The 18629-nt window shown below is 46.7% G+C and overlaps 1 protein-coding gene across 1 annotated transcript in view; it reads left to right on the forward strand.

Annotated features, from left to right (window-relative positions):
• adcy5 (adenylate cyclase 5) overlaps window positions 1-18629 on the forward strand; it is a 442325-nt gene that overhangs the window by 350277 nt on the left and 73419 nt on the right. Inside the window, exons 12-13 of the mRNA XM_067987067.1 lie at window positions 233-320; window positions 11951-12067. Coding sequence (XP_067843168.1) covers window positions 233-320; window positions 11951-12067 — 205 coding nt within the window. The remainder of the gene's footprint in view (window positions 1-232; window positions 321-11950; window positions 12068-18629) is intronic.

Consider the following 18629-nt stretch of genomic DNA (forward strand, 5'->3'; position numbering starts at 1 on the left):
AAACATGTAAATGGACTGTCCAAGAGGTGATGACTCCTGTTATGCAATACCCCCCCCCCCGAGGGTTCGACCGCGAAACACGACGTGCCGACCTCGTCCGTGGCGTCAAAAAATAAATAAAGCGAGACAATCCGGTGATCCTTTCTGCGTGGCGTGTGAGGACACACCGGGTCGCACGACCGTAACGGCACTAATCCTTGTCCTTTCTCTCCCTCTCTCTCTCTCTGTACAGCTCCATGCTGATGCTGGGCTTCTACCTGTCCTGCCTGCTGGTCCTGGCCAGCGTGTTGTTCGTCTCCACCATCTACTGCTGCGTGAAGGTGAGCAATTGAAAGCCCTCCCAGTTCCCCGCCCTGCTCCGTCTCTTGCCTCACGCCACGGCTCCCGCTCGCTTGGCGCGAGTGCTTCCTCCCGAACGAGGAGATTAATTGGTCTGGAGGGACCTGCAGCAAGCATACGAACGTATCATAGTACGGTACAGCGCAGAATGAGGCCATTCGGCCCGTCGTGCCTGTGCCGGCTCTTTGAAAGAGCTACCAATTAGTCCCACTCCCTACAAACAATGACGGACAGGAAAAGACCCTCTGGTCCATCCAGCCTGTCCCACACAATTGTGATACCTTGTGTATCACTCCCCTTCCTCACCCGAAAACCATGTGATCTCCTGGGAGAGGCGAGAAACCAGATTAAAAAAAACAGGCCAATTTGGGGGGGGGTGGGGTGGGGAACAAATTTGGGAAATTCCTCTCCGACTCCCCTTAGGTGATTGAAACTAGTCCAGGAGATCACTCTGGCCCTGATAATTCTATGCAGTACCTACCTTTTGTACGAGGTTATCTCCACCCCAGCCAGAGACAGGTCCAGCTCTTACTTGAAGTACGCCCCAGTGGCTTAAAGCAGGTCGATAGAGAGCGCAGTTCACCAAGAGTGAAATCTTGTACCGTGCCAACAGGCAAGGCAAAGCAACAAGAGATAATTCAATTGATGAATACGATATCTACCAGGCTTTCAAAAGCTATTAAGATTTAAGATCTAACGGTTGTGGGTTCAAGTCCCGCTCCAGAGACTTGGGTATAAAATCTAGGCTGACACTCCAGAGCCAGTACTGAGGGAGTGCTGCACTGTCAGAGGCGCCGTCTTTCGGATGAGACGTTAAACCGAGGCTTCGTGTGGGCAAATTGGCTGCCGCGTTTCCCTACATTACAACAGTGACCACACTTCAAATGTACTTCATTGGCTGTAAAGCGCTTTGGGACGTCCCTATATAAATGCAAGTTCTTTCTTCTTTCTTTCTTTCTGTCTATCAATATCTTCCAGCCCTCCCGAACACTCTGTTACCCCCAACATTTGGCCTTTTCTACATTCACCTCATCTTCGCTCCACCAATGCTGGCAGAGTCTTTAGTTGTCTGGGTTGTAATCTCTGGAATCCCTCCGCCTCTCCTTCTGACTCTTCCCCTGTGAAAAAAAAATACCTTCTTCAAAAACCCTCTCTTCGATCAAGGTTTTGGTCTGCCTTCCTAATCTCCCCTCACCTGGCTGGGCATCTGTTCTCCTTCCATCTATCTGTGAAATACGTTATTTGCATTAATGGGAACTCTATAAGTGTAAACTGTTCTAAATCGGTGGAAGAGGATGAGTTAACGGCTGCAGTTTAGTCGTTGGGCTTCCTGTCACCGATAAAACCAGTTCAGATTCAATCTCCTGATACTATCGAAACACTTGGAATTAATATTTGTCTCATTACGCACGCTCAGCATCACCGAACTCTGAAAATGTGATCGGTCGTAGAATCATAGAAATTTACGGCACAGAAGGAGGCCATTCGGCCCATCGTGCCCGTGCCGGCCGATAAAGAGCCATCCAGCCTAATCCTACTTTCCAGCACTTGGTCCGTAGCCTTGTAGGTTACAGCACTTCAAGTGCACATCCGAGTACTTTTTAAATGCAAACCTTACAGGCAGTGCGTTCCAGACCCCCACCATCCTCAACTCCCCTCTGATCCTTCTACCAATTACTTTAAATCTATGACCCCTGGTTATTGAGGCCCCTCATAATTTTGTACACCTCAATTAAATCTCCCTTCAGCCTCCTCTGTTCCGAAGAAAACAACCCCAGCCTATCCAATCTTTCCTCGTAGCTACAATTTCCAGTCCTGGCAACATCCTCGTAAATCTCCTCTGTACCCTCTCTCGTGTAATCACATCTTTCCTGTAATGTAGTGATCAGTACTCAAGCTGTAGCCTAACTAGTGTTATACAGTTCCAGCATAACCTCCCTGCTCTTATATTCTGTGCCTCGGCTAATAAAGGAAAGTATCCCATATGCCTTCAGGGATCTGTGGACATGCACTCCAAGGTCCCTCTGTTCCTTTACACTTCTCAGTATCCTCCCATTTAGTGTGTACTCCCTTGCCTTGTTTGCCCTTGTGATAAAAGAGAAACAAATGTGTGAGAGGGAAATTAGCAGTTACAGACTCAAGCCTAAAGCACATCTGTGCTCCATGAAAGAATTGTAGGGGCTCACATCTAATTAGTGTCTATACATGTATACCCTAAACATTCACTCCCTTCACCGTGGCTGCAGTGTGTACCATCCACAGGATGCACTGCAGCAACTCGCCAAGGCTTATTCAACAGCACCTCCCAAACCCGCGACCTCTACCACCTAGAAGGACAAAAGCAGCAGCTACATGGGAACAACACCACCTGCACGTTCCCCTCCAAGTCGCACACCATCCGGACTTGGAAATATATCGCCGTTCCTTCATCGTCGCTGGGTCAAAATCCTGGAACTCCCTACCTAACAGCACTGTGGGAGAACCTTCACCACACGGACTGCAGTGGTTCAAGAAGGCGGCTCACCACCACCTTCTAGGAACATAGGAACAGGAGTAGGCCATTCAGCCCCTCGTCCCTGCTCCGCCATTTGATAAGATCATGGCTGATCTGTGATCTAACTCCATATACCTGCCTTTGGCCCATATCCCTTAATACCTTTGATTGCCAAAAAGCTATCTATCTCAGATTTAAATTTAGCAATTGAGCTAGTATCAATTGCCATTTGTGGAAGAGAGTTCCAAACTTCTACCACCCTTTGTGTGTAGAAATGTTTTCTAATCTCGCTCCTGAAAGGTCTGGCTCTAATTTTTAGACTGTGCCCCCTCCTCCTAGAATCCCCAACCAGCGAAAATAGTTTCTCTCTATCCACCCTATCCGTTCCTCTTAATATCTTATAAACTTTGATCAGTCTGGAGGGTCTCCTACCACCCTGCAGGTACATGTTGGCCCTCCTTTCGTCCACCGCTTCCAACAGGGCCTCCATTGCATCATCGGAGTATCGTGGAGCCCTCTCTCGCTCCAGTCCTGCTATCCTCGCGAGTCATCCTAGTGAACTGTGTACCTGCCATTTGAAATGTGCACCTGCAGCTTTAAGAGGTGCAGGCTGCTGACGACGTGCGCTGTGCACGTCCCATTTCCAACTTCCTCATTCATGATAATTAGCCTGATCCAATTTTCCCCCCACACACTCCCTATTGCCTGCCAAATGAGGACTGACCCTACACAAAGACTGTCAGTGGGTTCTGGTTATTTGGCAAATAAGTAACTGTGAGCTGTCACCATGCCTGGTTGGATAATTACTTTATGATTGAGCTCTGCTGGAGAGTGAACGAGCCCCAGGCTGCATTCATGAACCAAAAGCAAACGGTGAATCCTATGAACTGGCTCCTCTTTGCTTCCATTACCTGCCCTAAATTTACTCAAACATTACAAATCATTATTTTTATAATTATAGGAACAGGTGTCGGCCATTCAGCCCTTCGAGCCTGTACCGCCATTCAATTAGATCATGGGGCCGATCTGTATCTTAACTCCACCTACCCGCCTTGGTTCCGTAACCCTTAATACCCTTACCTAACAAGCACCTATCAATCTCAGATTTGAAATTTTGAATTGACCCCCAGCCTTTTTGGGGGAGAGGGTTCCAGATTTCCACTACCCTTTGTGTGAAGAAATGCTTCCTGACATCACCCCTGAACGGCCCTGCTCTAATTTTAAGGTCCTGCCCCCTTGTTCTGGACTCGCCCACCAGAGGAAATAGCTTCTCTCTATCTACCCTATCAAATCCTTTAATCATCTTAAACACCTCGATTAGATCACCCCTTAATCTTCTATATTCGAGGGACTACAAGCCCAGTCTGTGCAACCTGTCCTTGTAATTTAAACCTTTTAGCCCCGAGTTCTTGCTTAGAGTGACCAAAAAAAAAGATTGCTTCTCTGTGAGTTTGTCCCTTTATTCACCCTTCCAGTTTTTCTCCGCTGAGTTTGTGCAGGTTCTGATTCTTCCTGGTCACTGTAGCTCAGAGAGTGCCGGCAAACCGACTTAAAAAGAACGCCACCGCGAAAGCCTGACCGTATCCTCGCAAAACATCCCGCAGAGGTACTGAAGGCAACTGTAGCGCTCCTGTGCACTGTCAGAGAAGCCGTCTATTTCGGACGAGACGTTAAACCGAGGCCCCGAATGCCCTCTCGGGTAGACATACAAGACCCCCATGGCACTATTTCGAAGAAGAGCAGGGGAGTTCTCCCCGATGTCCTGGCCAATATTTATCCCTCAACCAACATCATTAAAAAAAACAGATTATCTCATTGTTGTTTGCGGGACCTTGCTGTCCGCAAATTGACTGCCACGTTTCCTGCAGCTTTGGGAGGTCTTTGGGAGGTCAACGGTGACTACACTTGAAAAGTACTTAATTGGTTGGGAAGCTCTTTGGGACGTTCTGAGGTTGTGAAAGGCGCTATATAAATGCAAGTTCTTTCTTTTTTCCTGACTGCATAAGTTCCCTCTTTCGTGTACCATTTGGGGTACAACATGACAATCCACCTTTAGCTTGCTAGTGCTAGCCCAGAAATTACCAAACAAAAAACTATGGTGGGATTTGAACTCAACCTCTATGGCACTAGTCCAAGACCATAATCACTAGGCCACCATATCCATAGTTATAGTACTTCAAATTTCCAGATTGGGAGGTGACTCTTTGGCCTCTGCTCTCTTGGTTTCAACAGACCCTTTTATTCAGTGGCAATTTCACAGGAGGGAGCAGCCACCATGCTTGTTCTTGGTGCAATAGAAACAGAAAATGCTGGAGAAGCTCAGCAAGTCAGGCAGCATCTGTGGAGAGAGAAACAGAGTTAACGTTTCAGATCGAAGGCTTTTCTTCGGAACTGGAAGATGTTAAAAGAGTTAAAGTTTTTGAGCAAGTGCAGAGCCGGGGAAGGGGAGGAAAGAACAAAAGGGAAGGTCTGTGATAGGGTGGAGGGCAGGAGTGATTAAATGACAAAAAGGGATGATGGTGCAAGGCAAGGTAGGTGGTAACGGGACAGGTTAAGAAACAAAAGATTGCTCAGGAGTAGCTGTAAATGGCAGCAGCAGAACCATTACCAGCACCTGCTGACTGAAAAAAAGATCCACCTCCCTACCTGGTTCTTGGTGCAGTTATCTCCAGCTACATCCTGTTTCCAAGCCACCAGATATGATGGGACTGAGGAACCCACTGATTCAATACATTTGAATTCAATACAACAAAATTCCACCCTATTTAATGGTAATCACGGAGTGGGTGTCCTGCATTATGCAAAATCAATTAAAAATATACAGCCTTGTTTTGTTACATATTTAGAAAATGTCAGAGTGCTGTAAGAGCTGGGAAGAGAATGACTGAATTCGTAATGAAGGTTACATAAGAACTGTTATTCACTGGCTGCAGTATGAGTCATCAGGTACCTGGAACTAAAATAAGAACAGCTAACAATCGGTGTGAAGTGAAGTGAAGCTAGTCCCAGAATCATTAAGGACAGATTGCTAAAGTTACATTTCACGCCCTCCCTACACCCTCCTGCCCCACCACCTCCCTCTTCTCTTTTAAGACCCAGGAACGGCGACTGCCTTGCTGGGGGGGTCTCCATGAGAAGAAAGACCCCCCCCCCACCCCCTCAAAGCGCTTTGCAGTCAGTGAAGTACTTTTTGAAGTGTAGTCAATGTTGTAATGTCGGAAAGGCGGTAGCCATTTTGCACACTGCAAGGTCCCACAAACAGCAATAACGACCAGATAATCTGTTTTTGAGTGATCTTGATTGAGGGATAAATACCGACCAGGACGCTAAGGGAACAGCCGTGGAATCTTTTAAATCTACCTGAGAGGGTAGACAGGGCCTCAGTTTAATATCTCATCTGAAAGATGGCACCTCCCATAGTCCTAGCACTGGGAGTGCCAGCCTAGATTTTGTGCTCAAGTCTCTGGAGTGGGACTTGAACCTGTGACTTTCTGACCCAGAGATGAGAGTACTACCCACTGGGCCACGGCTAACACAATTCAATTCGGGGCCTCTGCATTTCACTAGACAATGATAGTAAATACGACCTACTTAATCTGATGTCAAATCCGCACATGCATGTGTAAGTTCGCTAATGATCGATAAAGTCGAAATCGGTTTAAGAATATAAGAAATAGGAGCAGGAGAAGGCCATTCGGCCCCTCGAGCCTGCTCCCCCATTCAATAAGATCATGGCTGATCTTCTACCTCAACTCCACTTTCGCGCCCGGTTCCCATATCCCTTGATTCCCTTACTTCAATCCATAAACTTATCACTGGATCTGCTCATAGCCCCTGACTGGCTCAGGGGCCCCTCTTAAGACCCTCCTTAAAACACATCTCTTTGGACAAACATATGGTCGCCCCTCTCTCAAACTCCATTTTCTTCATGTCTCTGTGAAGCTCCTTGGAGCAATATTAATTCAAGTTGTAATTAAGGTCGCCAACCCTCTAGGATTGTCCTGGAGTCGCCAGGAACTAAAGATTAATGTCCTGGGCACTGCCGTGAACAACACAAGAGAAAAATGATAGGGATGTTAAAAACAAATGGTGTGGTTTTTTTTCATTTTCTTTGAACACTTTCATTTATTAATAATAAAAATATTGGAGGTGAGAAGGCGGGAGGTCATGTGATGAAACCTCCAGGAATACGTCCAACATCAGTCGGCGAGCCTAGTTGTGATTGTTCTTACTGTGCTGAGTTTAGTGGCCCTTAGCAAATCTGCCAAGCTTACACCAGCTGCATAAAACTCGTGCATCTGGAAAGAGCAGCCTTAAGATCCTACTGAACCCGATATAAAAGCACGCTACTGTGGAACTTCATAGTCTTTCCTTATACAGTCAACCACTCATTCAACCAGCACACACATATAACACATTTTTAGTGTGGCAGGTCGGTGTTAGTTTATATGCAGGGTTAACTGGTTAACTGTGTATCTGTTCTCGTGTTATACTGTTAGCAATCGTAATCAGCATTGATTGATGAAAAGAAAGACAACTAGATTTATTACAGTTGAAAACAACCTTACGTTCTACGGTGGGAGAGTGGGACTAATTGGATAGCTCTTTCAAAGAGCCGGCACAGGTACAATGGGCCGAATGGCCTCCTCCTGTGCTGTACCACTCAATGATTTAGCAACTCGGTGTCTGCTTGCAAATTCTACCTTGTGGACTGACTTACCTTAGGGTCGCCGACCCTGGTTGGACGTATTCCTGGAGGTTTCGTCACATGACCTCCTGCCTCCGCCCCCATCAAACAACCTTTTCTCCCATCTCTAATATTTTTTATAACTAATAAATGAAAGTGTTCAAAGAAAGTTTTTTTTTTTTGAAACGCAGTTTTTTAAATGCCCCTTTGATGTTACTCCCGGGTGTTTGCTCGCCGCAGTGTCCTGGAGATTAATCTTTAATTCCTGGACGTTCCAGGGCAATCCTGGGGGGTTTTGGCGACCCGAGGCTCACTCCAGTCTAGATCTAACCAGTTGCCTACTTGCAACATTGATACGGCACTTACTGGTGTTACGGGAACGTCTCGAAAAGTCTCACCTCCTGCTGATGTACCATTACAGTGACACAGATGCAAAATACCGCGGGTGCTGGGAATGTAGAATAAAAACAGACGATGCTGGAGAAGCTCAGCAAGTCAGGCAGCATCTGTGGAGAGAGAAACAAGGGTTAACGCTTCATCAGAACTCAGTGTACAATTGGGCCCGGATTTTGCTGAAAACATATAACGGGGTGTGAGCGACGCTCGCCGTCATTAACCCGCAAATCGGCCGGCAACTCGTGGCGAGGAAGAGATACCCCGTGAATCGCGAATCGCCACAGGCTGCCGGACGGTTTGCGCCGCTCCGCCGTCAGCTTCGCGGGAAACGGCGTCTGGCGCTTGCCCTCCCCGCGAGTTTCATGAAGTTGCTGCATTTGCGCATTAATTTGCCCGTTAAACTCACCACAGAAAGTTAAGTCTAGTAATTATCAGCCGTTAGTCCCCTTTTAACGATGCGATGAATGTTAATGACTGTCAATCAACTTCTCTTGCCAGGAAAGTAAACAATTCTAAGTGTGGAGTCTCATTCCTTCAGGTCGTGCATTGTTGTTGGAGATTTTTAAAATGTCAGTTTTTTTATTTTTTATTTTTTCTTAATTTTGCCTTTAGAAAAATTTACGGCACAGAAGGAGGCCATTCGGCCCATCATGTCTGTGGCGGTCGAAAATGAGCCACCCGGCCTAATCCCACTTTCCAGCACTTGGTCCGTAGCCCTGTAGGTTACGGCACTTCAAGTGATCATCCAGGCACTTTTTAAATGAGTTGAGGGTTTCTGCCTCTACCACCCTTTCAGGCAGTGAGTTCCAGACCCCCACCACCCTCTGGGTGAAAGTATCTCTCCTCAGCTCCCCGCTAATCCTTCTACCAATCACTTTAAATCTATGCCCCCTGGTTATTGACCTCTCTGCTAAGGTAAATAGAACTTTCCTATCCACTCCATCTAGGTCCCTCATAATTTTGTACACCTCAATTAAATCACCCCTCAGCCTATTCTGTTCCAAAGGGAACAATCCCAGCCTATCCAATCTTTCCTCATAGCTAAAATTCTCTAGTCCTGGCAACATCCTCGTAAATCTCCTCTGTACCCTCTCTAGTGCAATCACAACTCTCCTGTAATGTGGTGACCAGAACTGTACACAGTACTCCAGCTGTGACCTAACTCGTGTTTTATACAGTTCCAGCATAACCTCCCTGCTCTTATAGTCTATGCCTTCGCTATCTCAGCTTTCTGTCCCTTTTCTCTCTCTCTCTCTCTCTCAATCCAATCTTTCTTTCCCTCTCTTTATTTCTCTTTGTGAACCAGATCTGACATTGAATTCTCCCCACTCTAATTCACCCGCCTTCTCAGCCCTACCTGTGTTTATTTCTCCGTACCTTAATCTCATAGTTTAAGGAGGTAGACTGTCGGTCCCGTCGTTCACCAAGGTCTCAGATGCCCCGTTGTCCTCATGCGCCGTTATCAGCTCGCGTTTCCGGTAACTTTGTGGGCAAAAGAAGTTAAAACCTAAACGTGCACAAAGTCTAACTAACAGGGCACGTCGCGAGATACCCCACACCGGCAAAATCTGTCCCATTATTGTTGTAAAGTTTGGCTAATTGGATAGCTCTTTCAAAGAGCTGGCACAGGCACAATGGGCCGAATGGCCTCCTTCTGTGCTGTAAGATTCGATGAACTGCTGCCTGTTTGCAATTTTACACCCTGGAAGGAGGGGCAGAGTGAAGATGAAGATACCCTTAAATATACACTAGCCAAATATTCACTTATTTCACAAATTGCTAAAACTTACAAGGGAGCTCCCCACTGGTTCGACACAAAGATCTGGTGAGTAGTCGAGCCACACAGACCGGGTGGATCCTGGGATCGACCTTCGATGTGGAGGTCGTTGACCCCCCGTGCTGGAATCGGCCTCAGCACCACTGGGTGAGGGGAGGGGTAAATCAGTCACGATTCCCAGTGTGGGAGCATAGATGTCGGGTGAGGGCAGGAATTGGGCTTGGCCGTGAGGCTCCCTGGGTCGAATAGCTTGCTGACACCCCTGCCTAATTGAATAATGTCGACTCGGGCAACTGGAGCCCCTGTGAACTGTACCCCCAGCGCAGAGTCAGTACCTTCAGGAGAGAGGGTGTGGGGGGAATCATAGAATGATACAGCACAGAAGGAGGCCATTCGGCCCATCGTGCCTGTCCAGCTCTTTGAAAGAGCTGTCTAATTAGTCCAACTCCCCCCTGCTCTTTCCCCATAGCCCTGCACATTTTTTCCCCTTCAGGTATTTCTCCAATTCCCCTTTGAAAGTTATTATTGAATCTGCTTCCACCGCCCTTTCAGGCAGTGAGTTCCAGATCATAACAACTGCCCTCTGATTCTTTTGCCAATCACCTTAAATCTGTGTCCTCTGGTTACCGACCCTCCTGCCAATTTCAGCTCATTTACTCTATCAAAACCCTTCATGATTTTGAACACCTCTATTAAATCTCCCCTTAATCTTCTCTGCTCTGAGGAGAATGAAGTGAATAGTCAAACTGTTGTGTTGCAAATGCTTCCAGCCCATCCTTTAGCCCTGGCTGGTTCGACAGGTGGCATTTCACAAGCACTGGACGGCAGTACGAATTTCTTAAACAACTGTCAGTGACGAGTTAAAGTATTTAAACAAAAGATTTTGATTGAAATTTCCAGGACGATCTTTCCCTCCCAACCTCCTCCACTTTTACAATTAGCTTTTTGGAGTTGTACATTGTGGCCTAAAAGCTGTCAATTTGTTTCTTTAGAAAGCTTCCCCCGCCTGCAGTGAATTACATTAGTGCTGGGGCATTCCAGGCAATTCCCAGTCCATTACCCATTATCCTACCCAGTGCCATTGCTGTCAGAATTGTCACAGTGCACTGTTAGATCAGTAACTTGTTTAATTCATCCTTAGATCAGCGCAGAGTCCTCCGAATTAATTTGTACTGCCGTCTCAGGCATGTTTGGAACTGTCAGGACAAGTGGAAAGGATTAAAACGGTTTACGGTGTAATTTTTTAAACTACATCATTTCATTAGGGCGAAAATAGGAACATAGGAACAGGAGTAGGCCATTCAGCCCCTCGAGCTTGGTCCGCCATTTAATTAGATCATGGCTGATCTGTATCTTAACTCCATCTACCCGCCTTGGTTCCGTAACCCTTAATACCCTCGCCTAACAAAAATCTATCAATCTCAGTTTTGAAATTTTCAATTGACCCTCAGCCTCAACAGCTTTTTGGGGGAGAGAGTTCCAGATTTCCACTCCCCATTGTGTGAAGAAGTGCTTCCTGACATCACCCCTGAACGGCCTAGCTCTAAATTTAAGGTTATGCCCACCAGAGGAAATAATTTCTCTCTATCTACCCTATCTGTAAAGGCCAATAGATTGGCTCTAGAAACATAGAAAATAGGAGCAGGTGTAGGCCATTCGGCCCTTTGAGCCTGCTCCTCCATTCAGTATGATCATGGCTGATCCTCTATCTCAATACCATATTCCCGCTCTCTCCCCATACCCCTTGATGCCTTTTGTGTCTAGAAATCTATCTAGCTCCTTCTTAAATATATTCAGTGACTTGGCCTCCGCAGCCTTCTGTGGTAGAGAATTCCACAGGTTCACCACCCTCTGGGTGAAGACATTTCTCCTCATCTCAGTCCTAAATGTCCTACCCCGTATCCTGAGACTGTGACCCCGTGTTCTGGACCCCCCCCCTCCCCCCCCAGCCAGGGGAAACATCCTCCCTGCATCTGTCTAGCCCTGTCAGAATTTTATACGTTTCAATGAGAAAATGTCATGTTAAATTAGACCCAGTAAAATCCTGTATTTCAACTCATACATAACTTGTGACGAAGTGATGAAAATTCCTCTGGGAACACGCCGATGGTGTCGGGGTGACAGATTGGCAGATCTTGCTGTTGAAGCGAAATGAATTTCAATTTGCTGATTCTGTAACTTTGTCAAATAGTTGTGCGTGGATTTTTTTTTTACCTGCTTCACGTGACTCAGTTCTAGATCTTTCCTTTGCTCCCAGCTCTTCCCCGGCCCACTGCAGCACTTGTCGAAGACGATCGTCCAGTCGAAGATGAACAGCACCATGGTCGGGGTCTTCACGATCACGCTGGTGTTTCTGTCTGCGTTTGTCAACATGGTAGGTAGAAACGGGCGTGAGACTGTCGTATGTTTTGCTGCAGACATGATCCCGTTACATACCAAGGAAATGGTGTGTGTTAGACCCAGGATAACACAGAGTATAATGTGTGTTAGACCCAGGATAACACAGAGTATGGTGTGTGTTAGACCCAGGATAACACAGAGAATGGTGTGTGTTAGACCCAGGATAACACAGAGTATGGTGTGTGTTAGACCCAGGATAACACAGAGTATGGTGTGTTAGACCCAGGATAACACAGAGTATGGTGTGTGTTAGACCCAGGATAACACAGAGTATGGTGTGTGTTAGACCCAGGATAACACAGAGAATGGTGTGTGTTAGACCCAGGATAACAGAGAGAATGGTGTGTGTTAGACCCAGGATAACACAGAGAATGGTGTGTGTTAGACCCAGGATAACACAGAGAATGGTGTGTGTTAGACCCAGGATAAAAGAGAGAATGGTGTGTGTTAGACCCAGGATAACACAGAGAATGGTGTGTGTTAGATCCAGGATAACACAGAGTATGGTGTGTGTTAGACCCAGGATAACACAGAGTTTGGTGTGTGTTAGACCCAGGATAACACAGAGAATGGTGTGTGTTAGACCCAGGATAACACAGAGTATGGTGTGTGTTAGACCCAGGATAACACAGAGAATGGTGTGTGTTAGACCCAGGATAACACAGAGAATGGTGTGTGTTAGACCCAGGATAACAGAGAGAATGGTGTGTGTTAGACCCAGGATAACACAGAGAATGGTGTGTGTTAGACCCAGGATAACACAGAGAATGGTGTGTGTTAGACCCAGGATAAAAGAGAGAATGGTGTGTGTTAGACCCAGGATAACACAGAGTTTGGTGTGTGTTAGACCCAGGATAACACAGAGTTTGGTGTGTGTTAGACCCAGGATAACACAGAGTATGGTGCGTGTTAGACCCAGGATAACACAGAGAATGGTGTGTGTTAGACCCAGGATAACACAGAGTTTGGTGTGTGTTAGACCCAGGATAACACAGAGTTTGGTGTGTGTTAGACCCAGGATAACACAGAGAATGGTGTGTGTTAGACCCAGGATAACACAGAGTATGGTGTGTGTTAGACCCAGGATAACACAGAGAATGGTGTGTGTTAGACCCAGGATAACACAGAGAATGGTGTGTGTTAGACCCAGGATAAAAGAGAGAATGGTGTGTGTTAGACCCAGGATAACACAGAGTATGGTGTGTGTTAGACCCAGGATAACACAGAGTTTGGTGTGTGTTAGACCCAGGATAACACAGAGTATGGTGCGTGTTAGACCCAGGATAACACAGAGAATGGTGTGTGTTAGACCCAGGATAACACAGAGTTTGGTGTGTGTTAGACCCAGGATAACACAGAGTTTGGTGTGTGTTAGACCCAGGATAACACAGAGAATGGTGTGTGTTAGACCCAGGATAACACAGAGTATGGTGTGTGTTAGACCCAGGATAACACAGAGTATGGGCTGTGTGCATAAACTCAAACCTGCACACCTAACCTCTCGTACAAATTCACACACGGGGGTAAGTTTAACCTTTATCCCCAGGTGATAAACGGATGATAGCGAATGGGCTGCCATTTTTCTTTTCCAATCGGGGGAGGCGTAACACAGGTCAATTCCCTATCACCCAATGATAAAAGTTACAATTAGCCCCATAAACTCACACTCACACAAACCCATTCACACATTCACACACACACTCACACAAACCCATTCACACACACACACAGACACACACACACACACACACACACACAGATTCACACGTAACTCACACACACGTATACATAAACCCACACATAAACTCACGCGTGCTCACCCGCAAACACAGAAAGACACTCTGGCTGTTACGAATAGGAATATTTCCTCTGCCTCGTTTCTGCTAATCAGTGTGAGGAGCCCTGTAAAAGAAAGAAAGAACTTGCATTTATACAGGGCCTTTCATGACCTCAGGACAGCCAATGAAGTGCTTTTGAATTGTAGTCACTGATGTAATGTAGGAAACACAGCAGCCAATTTGCTCCCAGCCAGCTCCCACAAACAGCAATGTGATAATGACCAGATATTCTGTTTTTTCAGTGATGTTGGCTTGGGGATAAATATTGGCCAGGACACCGGGGAGAACTCCCTTGCTCTTCTTCGAAATAGTGCCACTGGATCTTTCACGTCCACCTGAGAGAGCAGTCGGAGCCTCGGTTTAACGTCTCATCCCAAAGACGGCGCCTCCGACAGTGCAGCGCTCCCTCAGTACCGCACTGGAGTGTGAGCCTAGGTTGCGGTCGTGTCGGGATTAATAGGGCTGGATTTGATACGCACTATCAGCAGGTGATGTTCTGATGCATCCCTGCTGACTAACACGCATTCCAAAGTACTGTGTAGTTTTTTTTTTCTCCCCCTCAAAGAATTTATGTTTCTTTTCCATAAAGATGACCCTCCTGGTTCTGGGGATAGGGAACATCTTAACAAAAGTATGGTACTAACCAACAGAGCGAGTTCTGCTGGTGAAAAGAAGGAAAGAGAGTAATGAGGACAACTGGATTTTATTTGAAAAACAGCAACAACAACAAAAAAATGGGCTCTCCAACGTTCTCCGACCTGTCTAATTCTCCATAATACATACAAGTGGCATTCACTAGGGGTACAGCACAGAAACAGGTCATACGCCCAATTGGTCTATGCCGGTGTTTAGGCTCCACATGAGTCTCCTCCCTCCCTACTTCATCTAACCCTATCAGCATATCCTTCTATTCCTTTCTCCCTCATGCGTATATCTAGCTTCCCCTTAAATGCATCTATACTATTCACCTCAACTACTCCTTGTGGTAGCGAGTTCCACATTCTCACCGCTCTCTGGGTAAAGAAGTTTCCCCGTTGGATTTATTAATGACTATCTTATAGTTATGGCCCCTAGTTCCGGTCTCCCCCTCAAGTGGAAACATCTTTTCTACGTCCACCCTATCAAATCCTTTCATAATCTTAAAGACCTCCATCAAGTCACCCCTCAGTCTTCTCTTTTCTGGAGAAAAGAGCCCCAGCCTGTTCAACCTTTCCTGATAGGTATAACCTTTCAGTTCTGATATGATGAGTAGTTCAATTAAGCCTCTCTGTGATGTATGTGTTAATAAAGAACTCGAGTGGATCCTCTGGCCGTACTAGTCAGGTACCCAAGGGCATTTTCCTTTGGTTAGTCATGTACTTCATACACCCAGAAATCTATTAAGAATCTCCGAACCAAACCATCGGAGAAGTTTCTTTTTACCCAACACGGAATGCACACTCTCGGGGGAATTTTAACATCGGTCGATGATGTAAAATATCAAAAATATGTCAAATGCGACATCAAATTCATTACAACTTCAACGGAAGGGAAAATCGGCGGTGTGCAGAATGGATGGCTAATTCGATATCGCCCGATTTGCAACATCGACCAATGTTAGAATTACCCCCTTTCTCTCTCTCTAAAGGTACATACCACGTTTACCAAAGCCCGGGGGACTTAAATGTAGATTGGCAAGAGCCAAGGGTTGGAAACTCCCAAATGTGCAAATGAGTACTGTTGGAGTTTAACCAGCTCAAACAATGCAGCTTACCAATTCAGAGCAGGTAACTGCTGAGCTTCTTGGTGCTTGTCCAGCCCGGACCACCCCACCTGTTAGGTCACTAGTTTGAAGGCCATCTGAGAAGAATCCCAGGCCCCCAGTGACAGGTCTACCCCACCAGATTCCATCAACGAAACAAGGTGGCTGGCCAGTCACTAATGATACCGTGAGTGATCTGTTAAAAGTTCGGTCCCTTGAACAAAGAGACTAGACCGGAGGGTGTTTTTGTTCCAAAGTAGAAAGGTTTTTACTAAGAAGTTACAATATCAGTAGTAAAGGTGTTAAAATACAAAAGTGCAATTATAACATAATAAATAAGATGTTGGGATACAACCTGGCTAAGCTTAACGCCGACAAGGTTCCGAGGTGATCACGCTCGAAGGTCCTTATGATAACACTTGAGCGATCCAGTCTCACTCCAAGAACATTCTAACAAGTAGGCTTTATGTTCTAACTTATACACGCAGAATCACACATTAGTTCTGCAGGACCTTAAGCCTGCTTTGGGCTGGCATGTCAGTCAATTTCACTGTCTCCTCCTCCACATTCCGCAACAAGGCAGAAACGGACAGTACCTGATAGTAATGCTTCCCATGCCACCATCCTATAAACATTAGATAATAATGGAGAAGGTTGACTGAGGCTGAACCAGACCGTTCGCAACTTTAGCGTCCTATTTGACCCTGAGATGAGCTTCCAATCACCAAGATCGCCTACTTCCACCTCCATAACATTACCCGTCTCTGCCCCTGCCTCAGCTCATCTGCTGCTGAAACCCTCAGCCATGCCTTTGTTACCTCTAGACCCCACCATCAACATCCGGGGGGGGGTCACCATTGACCAGAAACTTAGCTGGACCAGCCACATAAATACTGTGGCTACAAGAGCAGGTCAGAGGCTGGGTATTCTGTGGCGAGTGACTCGCCTCCTGACTCCCCAAAGCCTTTCCACCATCTACAAAGCACAAGTCAGGAGTGTGATGGAATACTCTCCACTTGCTTGGATGTGTGCAGCTCCAACAACACTCATGAAGCTCAACACCATCCAGGACAAAGCAGCCCACTTGATTGGCACCCCATCCACCACCCTAAACATTCACTCCCTTCACCATCGGCGCACCGTGGCTGCAGTGTGTTCCATCCACAGGATGCACTGCAGCAGCCTGCCAAGGCTTCTTCGACAAAACCTCCCAAACCTGCGACCTCTACCACCTAGAAGGACAAGCGCAGCAGGCACATGGGAACAACACCACCTGCACGTTCCCCTCCAAGTCACACACCATCCCGACTTGGAAATATATCGCTGTTCCTTCATCGTCGCTGGGTCAAAATCCTGGAACTCCCTTCCTAACAGCACTGTGGGAGAACCGTCACCACACGGACTGCAGCGGTTCAAGAAGGCGACTCACCACCACCTTCTCAAGGGCAATTAGGGATGGGCAATAAATGCCGGCCTTGCCAGTGACGCCCACATCCCATGAACAAATTTTTAAAAAGACTTGACCATTCCAATGCTCTCCTGGCCAGCCTGCCATCTTCCACCCTCCATAAACTTGAGTTCATCCAAACTTCTGCTGCCCGTATCCTAACCCGTTCACCCATCACCCCTGTGCTCACTGACCTACATTAACTCCCAGTCTGGGAACGCCTTAATTTTAAAATTCTCATTCTTGTTTTCAAATCCCTCCATGGCCTCACCCCTCCCAAGCTCTGTAACCTCCTCCAGCGCTACAACCCTCCAAGATCTCTGCGATCCTCCAATTCTGGCCTCTTGCACATCCCCTATTTTAATCACTCCACCACTGGCGGCTGTGCCTTCAGCTGCCTAGGCCCTAGGCTCTGGAATTCCCTCTCTACACCTCTTCGCCTCTCTACCTCTCTCTCCTCGGTGTCAAATTTTGTTTGATAATCGCTCCCGTGGAGCGCCTTGGGACGTTTTCCTACGTTAAAGGCGCTGTATAAATGCAAGTTGCTGTTGTCTCATCACGTGGTATTGATCAAGGGCGCACTAACTAAACAAGGTTTAGGCATTCTTTAGTTGATGCTAACAATAGTCAATGGAAAGCCTTATTCTGCAGAACGCGGGTAAAAATGCTTTTCCTGCAGGTACCCTGGAGTACTGTGGACATGTCTGGTCCAGGTAACAGGAGTATATTTTATCACCCCCATCTTCCTATCAGTGTACTGGTTATGTTAATAGACCTGAAGGCTGGACCGATAATCTAGCCTTCAGGCCGAGAGTTCAAATCCCACCATGGCAGTTCGAGAATTTGAATTTAAATAAAAGGCTGAGTATCTGTAAAAGTGACCATGAAACTACTGGATTGTTGTAAAAAAACCCAACTAATGTCCTTTAGGGAAGGAAACCTGCCGTCCTTACCCAGTCTGGGCCTAGACGTGACTCCTGTCCCACACCAACGTGGTTGACTCTTAACCTCCCTTTGAAGTGGCCCAGAAAGCCGCTCAGTTATATTAGGGATGGGCATTAAATGTCGACCTTGCCAGCGATGCCCACATCCCGAGAATAATTTTAAAAAGAAAGTTAACTCAGGGTGTGACGATTGGTAACCGTGCCTCAGACCAGGGTTCTTGCTCCCGATCGCTATTCAAGGACTTCTGCTGCCCGTGAGTGTGTGAGTGTGTGAGTGTGTGAGAGAGTGAGTGTGAGTGAAAGAGAGAGTGTGTGTGTGTGTGAGAGAGTGAGTGTGTGAGAGAGAGAGAGTGAGTGTGTGTGTGTGTGTGAGAGAGTGAGTGTGTGAGTGTGTGAGAGAGTGAGTGTGTGTGTGTGTGAGAGAGAGTGAGTGTGTGAGAGAGTGTGTGTGAGTGAAAGAGAGAGTGTGTGTGTGTGAGAGAGAGTGAGTGTGTGTGTGTGTGAGAGAGAGTGAGTGTGTGAGAGAGTGAGTGTGTGAGTGAAAGAGAGAGTGTGTGTGTGTGAGA

This window comes from Heptranchias perlo, chromosome 7 (assembly GCF_035084215.1).
Source record: "Heptranchias perlo isolate sHepPer1 chromosome 7, sHepPer1.hap1, whole genome shotgun sequence".
Taxonomy (NCBI): Eukaryota; Metazoa; Chordata; class Chondrichthyes; order Hexanchiformes; family Hexanchidae; genus Heptranchias; species Heptranchias perlo.